The 11,322-nt window shown below is 33.4% G+C and overlaps 1 protein-coding gene across 1 annotated transcript; it reads left to right on the forward strand.

The window, feature by feature from the left end:
- The first annotated feature begins 1,181 nt into the window (after positions 1-1,181).
- LOC134695373 (uncharacterized) lies at positions 1,182-8,573 on the forward strand. The gene is made up of 5 exons (XM_063556603.1): positions 1,182-1,451; positions 5,227-5,343; positions 6,016-6,098; positions 7,270-7,397; positions 8,393-8,573. Exons 1-5 carry the CDS (start codon positions 1,244-1,246, stop codon positions 8,571-8,573), a joined length of 717 nt encoding a protein of 238 aa, XP_063412673.1. The 5' UTR covers positions 1,182-1,243.
- Positions 8,574-11,322: the final 2,749 nt, after the last annotated feature.

Here is an 11,322-nt window from a genome sequence, read left to right on the forward strand (position 1 = left end):
TGTCACCATACAATAATCGAATGAATTGAGACAAAATTAAACGAGATAGGTCATGTCAAACTTACAGCACGATGTTTTGAAAATAACGCTGACAACGTTACATTATGACCCGTTATTGTTGTACACAGCACACGCTTTTTCCACAAATGTATGACAGTGAACTGGAAGATAATTACAATATGAGTTATGTTGTACGATACAGTGAAACTTGTTAAAACCGAACCTTTACGGGACTTAAGGTTTTGTTCGGTTTTGGCCGATTTTCGGTTTCGATTATCAGGTTCACAACGCATACCATTTAGTATGACGATGCTTAATAACTTATTTGGTTTATACAGGTTTTCGGTTTATGCAAGATTTGATATAGTAAGGTTTAACTGTATTTACATTATTCAAATCAATTCGGTTTGCCTTATTGCTGAACTTAAAACATTTGTGTATTGTACACTAATTATTTTTGTTAAACGTAAAGTGGCAACTATCAAATACACAATTTTTTCAAAATGTTTGCTATCTTAACACAGGACGCGATTCGTCATAAGTATATCATGTAACGTGTCTGGAATAAGACCAGACACGTGCCTTGCACTAACGCTTTACTTTACCGTATATCCCGTTTAGGTACAGATAATTTAAAGATAACATTATTGAACACGAGCACAACTAGTTCCGAACAGGACAAAATAGTCTGCTACCAATTTTAAACTAAAATTAAAAAAAAAAAGAATTAAATTTATCAAAGCTGCTCACCCCCTCCCCCCCCCCCCCCAAAAAAAAAAGAAATGCCACAAGTAACTTAACTCCGGACAAAGTGTCAAAACTTCCCACACGGAAGAAAATGCAGCTTATGTAAGTATATTTGAAAAATGTAACTGAAATATTCGTATGGATATACTATACAAATATATTTATTTAAAAACAGTTAAATAAGATTTAAACATTGAAATCATTAGCTATTTTTGATACAAAGAAACAAAGGATTGGAAGAAACATTATGATTCTACATATTTCGTACAGATTAAAAAAATCCATTGCAATGTTAAAGCTGCTACCTTCACCTTTGGTTTAATGTAGTTTAACATTCGTCCAACCATTACTCTATTATGAAAAGTGTAATTACTATTTTCCGGATGCTAACACTTTGAAAGGAGAATACTGTTTCATACTTATTTAATTAAAACATACATAATATTTTGTTATGAACCTTTAACGTTATTTTATAAGTCATTGGAATATATAAAAGATGTCAAAGGTGTTCATTGTCTGTTTTTTGTACATGTTGACAGTTTTTCGTGTTTGCAAAGCGGACGAAAATACAAATATACAAATTCCATTCATGGATAATGTTAAGGCGCCACTTTTTGTTGATTTAAATTTGTCAACCGTGAATCAACAACTAAAAAGAGTTATTCAACAGGAGGTGAAACGCAGCGTACAGGATAGAAGTAATGGTAAGTCAGAAATAGGTGTAGGCAAACAGAACAAGATAAAGGGTTAAGTCTGTGCAAACATAACAGGATTAAGGGTAAGTCAGGGCAAACAGAACAGGATTAAGGGTAAGTCAGGACAAACAGAACTGGATTAAGGGTAAGTCAGAGCAAACAGAACAGGGTTAAGGGTTAGTCAGGACAAACATAATTGGATTAAGGGTAAGTCGGGGCAAACAGAACAGGGTTAAGGGTTAGTCAGGACAAGCAGAATTGGATTAAGGGTAAGTCAGGGAAAACATGACAGGATTAAGGATAAGACAGGGCAAACAGAACAGGATTAAGGGTAAGTCAGGACAAAGAGAACAGTATTAAGGGTAAGTCAGGGCAAACATAACAGGTTTAAGGGTTAGTCAGGACAAACATAATTGGATAAAGGGTAAGTCTGAGCAAACATAACAGGGTTAAGGGTATGTCAGGACAAACAGAACTGGATTAAGGGTAAGTCAGGACAAACAGAACTGGATTAAGGGTAAGTCAGGACAAACAGAACTGGATTAAGGGTAGGTCAGGTAAACAGAACAGGATTAAGGGTAAGTCAGGGCAAACATAACATAATTAAGGGTAAGTCAGGGCAAACATGACATAATTATGGAGGTTCGCTGCTCAGTTTCAAAATGAATAGCTTTTCATAACAATAGTATATATTGATAGGGTATTGACTGAGGAATCAAAAAAGCAAAACAAAAATAGAGGGGTCAATGTGCTTGTATTCGAGATATTGAAATTTTGGCTGGAAATGTTCACTCTTGATTTTTCATAGCTTTACTTCTGACCAGTTAAAATTCTCAAAAACTATTAGAAAATACATAAAATTTTAGAAGACTTTTGCAAATGACTTATAATTTTACATGTAAACGATTTATAAAAAGAAAAATAGGGGTCCATGGGCAAAATCAAAAATCTGACAAAAATTCAAAAACATGTCGAGCAAACATCCTTAATTGAACATCAGAAAAACAAAACAGTATTAAGGGCATACGATACAGTTACAGGGGAGGTAATGACGTTGCTAACGTAAAATGTTATTTTTGCGACGTTAAACTGTGACATATCGGGAAAAGATGCATTTTTCGACTGATTTTTATCATTCAAACTGATTTAATTTGAAAACGAGATCATGGACCCCTATTTTTCAAATCCGCAATTTGTTTCATTTTGCAGGGAGATGATGTGGCCAGAATTTCATAAAACTGTAAATAGAGGATTTTTTTTTCAATTCTGATAAACATGCAGTAAAAAATGACGTTTTTTTACTCAATTCATGAACATTTGATAAATATGAGTTATTACTGAATAAAAAATGTATATTTTTTTTAAGATACTAATAAACTACAGAAATTAACGATTATTTAACAAAAAACAATTTGCGTATATCTTTTATAACAAAAAAGTTATGTCTTTCTTTCGAAAAAGAAATTACGGCCACAAATCTGAATTTTGAGCAAGTATACAAAATGTTGACCTCATTTTTCTCAAAAAGTAGCATATGAAGGTATATTTTTTATTACATATTTGATTTAATCAGGTAAAAAATAGCCTATATGCAAATTTTCATGCACTTGTAAATACAGGATCAAAACTGTATCGTATGCCCTTAAGTGGACGCCAGGGCAAACATAACAGGACTAAGGCCGTGTTCACACCAAACGCCGTGTAGAGTAAACATGTTTACAATTAGTTTAGTGTAGTGTACACTGGTTTCACATTACATTTGTTCACATCTATACACCTTGTTTAGCTACCTGTACATTAGATTTGTTCCCACTTGTAAACTATATGTCATTTAAATGTTCATTACGTAGAACTGAATTCAAAATTTTTGGACAATTTTTTCTAGCGGTAAGGGAACAACCATTTCTCTTCAAAAGGGGGATGGGGGTGGAAGTGGAAATATTCCGATCCCCAATTTGATAAAAAAAAATTAAAAAAATGGTCATACTGATGATAAAAAAAATTATTCTCAATCAAGAGTTTCCCCATACATTATAGTGTTAAATATTGAAAAAAAAGTATTTGATCACCAGCATAAAAAAAAGGAATAAAAACGTACGCGCGAAAAAAAATCTGACTCGGATAAAAAAAATAACCCTTCCCCTTTTTTTTAAGTTAAGTGGTTGCTACTTTATGAAAGCCATTTTTATTTTTTGTAGTATTTTGAATATACTAGAGATGTCTCGATTACGCATTAGAAAAAGTTAGCTGCAGCAGCGTGCTTACAGCCGGAAAAAAAAATTGAGATATTAGGGATCACTACATTTTTACCTTTTCTGTTTGTTTCAAATGGTATTTCTTCTCCAAGGAGTTTTTGGTAAAGGAATAGGGTAACGTGGTTTTAATTTATTTTAAGTGTTATTTAACGGATCTGAGATACTAGACAAACATATCGTTTACCTCACATTTTTTTTAGTCATGCATTTATGCGTGAATCGTTGTTTGAGTAAAGACCAGTGGCGAATATTTCTGTGTACGTCAAGTCGAGTCGGGAAGATTTTTTCAAATGAATTCGACAGCAACTATTTACTTCATTTTTGGGGAGGGAGGAGGGGGCGTGGGCTATTGATTTTTTTCAGGACAAATTTTGTGACAAGTCGAATTCAATTTTAGCATTATATATAGTGGCAGCTGAGGGTGAAACAAACAAAAAATTTTCAGGGCCAAAAACTGGAAACATTTTTGGTTTCCAAAACAAAATCCGTAGCTCACCACCCCCACCCCCTTGCCTTTATGTTTTATACTCAACCATAATAGCCCCCCCCCCCCCCCCGAAAATCAATTGGTTGCTGCCTTATGGGTTCGGCAATGATGCTGCTTTGAGTCTTGATCAGGGGTTAATAAAGTACGTTAAAAAAAATTGACAAAAAAAAATCTGTAAAATTTAGACAACAATTTCTGTAAAGAACTATACTAATAATTATCGAAAATATCAATTTTACTAGTAAAACTAAAGTCCTAAATGCCTAGTTTTGTGTACACTTAACCTACACAAGGCCTACATTGACTATCGACTGTGTGTAGATTAAACATGATTTAAACTACATGTAAACATTGAGTTTTATCAATGGGAACGCGTTTGTGTTTAGTTTACGTGTGAGTTACACTAACACAACACCGAATTTAGGTCAATGTGAACACGGCCTAAGTCTTGTACTTGTATAAGCCGTCATATCTCGTGTTACGGTGTCAAATTTTAACACTACACATTTATAAACTGTTCATCCGCTTTAGAATATCTAATCAAAGATTACAACAACAAAAAATGATTTTCAAGTGAAAAGGTTGAGTGCTTTGAATTGTATATTAATGCCGAAAAAATATATGTCCAATGCAATGGCTGTAATGTACATTGTGTGAACCTTTAAGTCACCAATGACTTAACGAATAGCCATCGTAAATAACGTTATATTGTCTTATTGTCATTGACAGGCCAATTAATTTAACACAGATTTCTGTGCAGTACGAAACTAGGAATGTCTCGTTGTGCAAAACATAGATAACAGGCCATAGACAAATTTTACGTATTCAAATGTGAGCTGAATAATACAAAAAGACTGATAACCGGAAGTTGTTTACTGTTACTTGCAAAAGTTTGTAAGTATATTTTCTATGAATTTATTGATATATGGTGGTATTTGTTACAAACTTTTCTTGCTATTTGAAAGGATATTTTAGACATAGCAAAACGCTTTTTTTCATACGCTATTGAAGTTCTGTTATAACTTTATTTATTAATTTGCAGATAGTGGGAATTGTGACCGAAAAATTGATGCAATGGAAAAAACCCTTCAAGACTTGGTGGTAAATTATACAAATACACTAAATCAGCTGACTCAAACGGTTGAAACCATAGCTCCAGGTTTGTAAAATACTTACTTCATTTCAATAATAGATTGTGATCTTGTCTTTTTTTTGTAATAGGAGCTCCCATATATTTTTTTTTGGGGGGGGGGAGAGGGGGCGGGGTTGCTGAAAAATGATATAGGTACACTTAATTAATATTTAACACCAAAAATATATGTATATAGGAAGTTCACATTCAAGTAAAATCAAATGAATAGTAAAGAGCACGAAATCGAAAAGGACATTTCCTTCATTTGTTTTAAAGTTTTCAAACACCACAAAAAAAATCGATGTGAACTATAATTTGCGACGTCATTACCAGTAAGAACAATGTTAAAACATTTGCAATATTAAAAAGAACGTCGCATTTTGGACATAATCGGCCATTGCTCAAATCTATCGTTTCCTAGGTTTATGATTTTTTTGTTCATATACACCTTTGTCATCCGATAAAAAGCTTAACATTCATTATACATGTATCACGATACTTTTCTATCAATCACGTGATTAATAATGTCAGGGACGTCTTCAGACGACTAAAACTACAAGATGAAAAACTTACGAATTACGATCTCTATGAAAAATATTCTGATTTACGTTAATAGTTTACATTTGAATAAAACTTTCATCCGTTATTAGCAACTTAATAGTTTGAATGTTACTTTTGATTATGCATTATTTTAAACAGCTAGCTGCCAAGAGCCATACCAGAGGATAGGCAGCGGATGTTATTTCATCAGTGATAACAAAGTTTCGGGTAATGCAGCCTTTGTACGTATACATTACATATAAATAATTCATATACTTTTATAACAATAGCTAGATTGCATCTTTGTAAATATATTGTTTATCATCCTTTATCTAAACAAAGGAAATGTGCCTTATTTGGATTTTGTGTTGGGGCAACAGTTTTGGACGAAACCATCACTTCACCTCTGGTAGATAATTTCGTTCACACACTACAACTTTTCTTGATTTGTACACATTAAGTTTAAACTTATAACATTCATGTAACCACGAACAAGTGGTTTTATTTTTTTTAACAAAAATTCCCAAAAGAACAAGAATATTTCACTATTTTCAGCTAAAAATGTATATACTGTGGATTCATTAATTCCCGTGGGTATAAATTTTCATGGGTGTCTGAAAACTTATTTCTGGGATATTTGATTTCCTTATTTCGCCAATCTCTGTAAACAAAGGCTATTGAAAATATCCGATTCGTTGAACATTTGATTTCGTGGTTCAGCTCATACCACGAAACCCAAATAAATTTGATTGATTGATTGATTGATTCAGGACGAGAACAAATTAACAAAAACTACAATAGGTAGGTCTAGTCATGATAGAGGCCATTTGGGATGGTAGTCGGAGTAATTTAGACTACCACTAGAAATTATGGTATATTGGATAGGGACAGAAATTTTGCCTTGCAACCTATGGGCCCCTCTAAGGGTTGTTACAAGGGTTCTTTACGTGCAAAGAGCGTGACACTCTCTTTACATCGGATTTAACGTCACCAATCTGACCAGACATGACTGCAAACTTGATACATCCCGCACAGCCAAACGGACGCCCATCTTCGACAAGAATTTTACTGCCGGTCGGAAGAAGACCAAGTGACCATATTTCTATTTCTATTCCCCAGTCATCCTTGGTGATTAAGAATGAATCTGCGGTCCTTAGAATACATGACGAGTCAAAGTTCTTTATTCTTATATCATTCGGAGGATAACAAACAACTAAACCAGTATTGTTGGTACGGTTTATGGCTTCAGACCGTATGTACCAATATCTATTTGAATCATGTTCATGTGTACTACTATAAATGAGTAAATTTTATAACTGTTTTTTTAATTTTTAATCGTTCAGGTTAAATGTTATATCGATACCAGTCCTTAGAATATCTGACTATTCATGGTGCTTTATTCTTACTAACCAGGCTAGCTGTACAGACCCAGGAGCCTATTTGGCTAACTTTGAAACCTTAGAAGAGGCAATGGTAATGATCTTATTCCTTCAGAAGAAGAAAACAGGTATTAACAAACATTCGTTGAAGCTTGATCAGGGGTTTTTGTTTTTAATAATTTTGCAGTCTTCGAAACCATTCAATATCTTAACTAAACTAGACGTTTGTCTGTTTATAAGCTTAAAGAATTCCGAGTTTCTCAGTGTTTGATGAATCACTTGATGTATAAATAGCTTTAAGTTGCTTTATTTTATTATTAGAAAATTCATAGGGACTTTCCGGTTTGATTTTACTTTTAAAGATAACAGGGAAAAGTAACTACAGATTTTGTTTGGAAAGTACAGTTATATCTTGTACTAAGATACTTGAGTTGCACCTACTATTTAAACGTGAAAGGTTGATATGATAAACGTTACACGGACGTAGAAGGTTAACCGACTTTATTTAAAACTCGTTGTATATAAACTTGTCATTTTTGTCATGTTGTTGTCATCATTTCCTTTTTTATAGAACCAATTTCCACGACATGAAAACTTATGTTTTTTTATGTGCAAGACCATACGAGTAACTCGACCGTACACGTACGCGGTCTGGACCGTATGTGTACTTTTTGTCATTTAATTGTCTTAATACTAATTTGTAAATTCAATAAAAGATTTATGATAAAATTGAGAAAGGAAATGGGGAAATTTTTCGGAAACAGCCGAAGGCCACTAATGGGTCTTCAATGTAGCGAGAAACTCACGCACCTGGATGCGTCCTTACTTCCTTATTACAGTGATACTGGACAATGATGCATGATGAATGCTTGTCTAAGATTAACCCCTTTAATCCAAATGCATATATGAGCTAATTAGTCATATACTGTATTGATATACTCATATGGTATACAAATACGGTCCAAATACTTATATGGTTTGGAACATTTATATTTGATTCAAATGTTACTTAAAAGCTAACAAGATTTTAAATTTTGAAATAATTAAGAAACTGAGACTTTTATTTCTTTACTAGATATAGGAAGATGTGGTGTGAGTGCCAACTAGCACAGCGAAAACGATTATGATGATGATGATGATTTCAATTTTCTTTTAAGTAATTCCTATTACGTTGGAGGACGAAATATTAACAGATATCTCCCAAACGGTGATTGGCGGTGGATAAAACATGGTAAAGCCACACCGATGGCATACTTTGCCTTTGAGGAAGGAGAACCTTCAGGAACAGCTAAAGATGAACAGGACTGCATGTTTTTCTATGCCAATGACAGATACTAGTTTCATGATATTCATTGCGATCATAAAAGCTATTATGGCGGTTATATTTGTGAAAAATAAAATGATGATATTAAATTAACATATGCATTCAGCGAAAGATATTTTTTTTTCTTTCTCAGCAACGATATTGATATTCTATCGTGTAATTACTCGACTGTTTCTTTATTGGCCCTGTTATATATTCGAGGTCACCCGAAACCCGAACAGGGCTAATACTTAAACAGGTAGTTCATAACACTTTTATTGAATGATTTTATAGAAACTTGCCCCTGTATGTCTTCACGTCCATGAATTTGTTTTGTCACCATTGTCAGATCTGATTTCTCGTCCAATTACTCAATATTTCGCTACTACAGTTAATTTTATCTAGCAAATATAAAGTAGATAGGACTTATATATCAGACAGTTAACCTATTGTTACTTTTGGATCGTCTGCGTTCTTATGATTAATCAACGGAAATAAAATAATGTCAATAATCAGAAGTCGTACTAAAAATAATGTGAAATATTTCCGTTTCAAGATCTCCAAGACGTACAACATTAAAACTTTGAATTCGAAGATTTTAAATAAAAAAAAGTATATTTGAAATGTTAAATAAGGCGTAAGAAAATTAAAACCGGAAGTGAATTAACGTATTTGCTCTTTTGAAAAGCAATATTTACATTTGATTTATAAAGACAGTGGAACGTCACTAATATTGCACATGCCGATTTATCCGTATAAGGGCTGATTTTCCAATCTCATTTCAAAATATCGAATACGCAACAAATCGAATGGACACTGTTTTGAGCATACTAGACCACTTATAATAAATTTCAACAATATGATTGAAAGGGTAGCATATCAAGAATATTTTTGTTAAGGCTACCAACTTTGATAAATGGTGCGCGTTATTAGGTCTTTCCACTTTTCTGTGGAAAGCCTATTGTATTTGTTCTGATTATTTTTTTTTTCTTCCGCCTAATTTTGTTCTTGCGATAAACATTTGTTTCGCAATATGTCGCTTAGATATTTTGTATATGATATCGAACAGTTTATGCGCTTTTGAAATTTACCCTGCGTAAACGAATACTTTTCTTTGTAGGAGTTATCTCCCCAAACACTGTTTTCCTTGTTATGGCATCTCCTTCGCAACCGTTAAAGATTATGACAAATTTATTTTACAAAATTGTTCGTTACATCCTCAGTAATTTTTGGCGTATTTGGATCGAAGCGATTCGAAGAAATTTTATAGGAGTTATCTATCTTTTCGGAATAAATTTGTCGGTATGTTTTTTTAACTCATAAACCGTTAACCGTATAACCCTGGAATGTTTTTATTTGAGTCCCCTGATTCCTAACTTAGAAAATTAGGTCAAGGTCAAAGGTCAAGGTCATATTTTAGATTTTCATATGTCTTTGATTTCCCTATAACTCTTGAACGGTTATAGATACAAAAAAAATAAGCAGTGAAAAATGCTTGGTACTTCAAGGGGCAACTTTTTTTACATTATGACTATATTGATTTTACCATCATGTAAGGGACATAACTCCCATCGATGGTTTTTAAAGGGCCATTTCTAGGCAAAACTCTTAAACAAAAGGTCCTTGACCCATAGGGTCTTTTGCAATGACCTTGTGGAGCAATGACCTTGACGAAGGTTACAAGGTCAAATGTCAAGGTCATCAAATTATGTGGTTTTGGCACTATTTAAACAGTTTTATGTGTGTTTGAATTTCAACCAACCAACCAACCAACCAACCAATCGTTCAATCAATCAATCAATCAATCAATCATGATCATGATCAATCAACCAATAATGATCATGATCAATCAATCAATCACGTTTCCGTCTCATGTGTTTCTTAAAGGGTTCAACCAACCAACCAACCAACCAACCAACCAACCAACCAACCAACCAACTAACAAACTTATCAATCAATCAATCAATCAATCAATCAATCAATCAATCTGTATGACTGTTTAATCATGACAATTTATTGAAGGAACAAACTCTCAATAATTCAAGAAAAATTGAAATTTAATATTGTTCTTTCGTCACTTCTGAAAAAAAATCCACATGTTCTCTGAAACTACAAGTACAATCGACCTCAAAATTTGCAGTCAGCAGGGCATAGATGTACTTAACGTTTATAAAAAAACTTGGTGCAGATATCTCTCAAAGCTTTTCCTAGAGAAAAGAAATGGCAATGCCGTAAAAATAGCTTGCTAGGTCCGTAATTCTCAGTAAAAACCTACAATAAAATGTCCGCTCCGAGTTTGAAATACTAATCTGTGTTACAAACAGGTGCTGAAAAATGTACATTATCAGAAAATAATCAATAAATGTGTTTTAAAGTTACACCGGATCAATTAAATCCAAAACATGCACTGCTTGTGAACTGTCATCAAAATGTCAATTTCCTACAATGACAAAAGAAATTACATTGTGTTTATTCCGTCTCTATACATGTTGTCTGTTCAAAGTCCCCACCTAAAAAGAAATAAAAAAAAAAATTTTTTCGTTATTATAAACCCGTGTCACGTGATGAGGCGCGCGCGCTGTACCTAAAATAAAAGAAAAACTTTCCAAACTAAACATGAAACTTCTCCGGTAACAATAATATAGACCCCATACAGAAACAAACCCCCCCCCCCCCCCCCTCCACCCCCAATTCAATTAATTTTACAGGGGGAAAGACCCCCTACAATTGCTTTTTTAAAGCAATTGATTTATATTTATATTATATATTTTTTTATGTAGGGCT

Source organism: Mytilus trossulus, chromosome 13 (genome assembly GCF_036588685.1).
Source record: "Mytilus trossulus isolate FHL-02 chromosome 13, PNRI_Mtr1.1.1.hap1, whole genome shotgun sequence".
NCBI lineage: Eukaryota > Metazoa > Mollusca > Bivalvia > Mytilida > Mytilidae > Mytilus > Mytilus trossulus.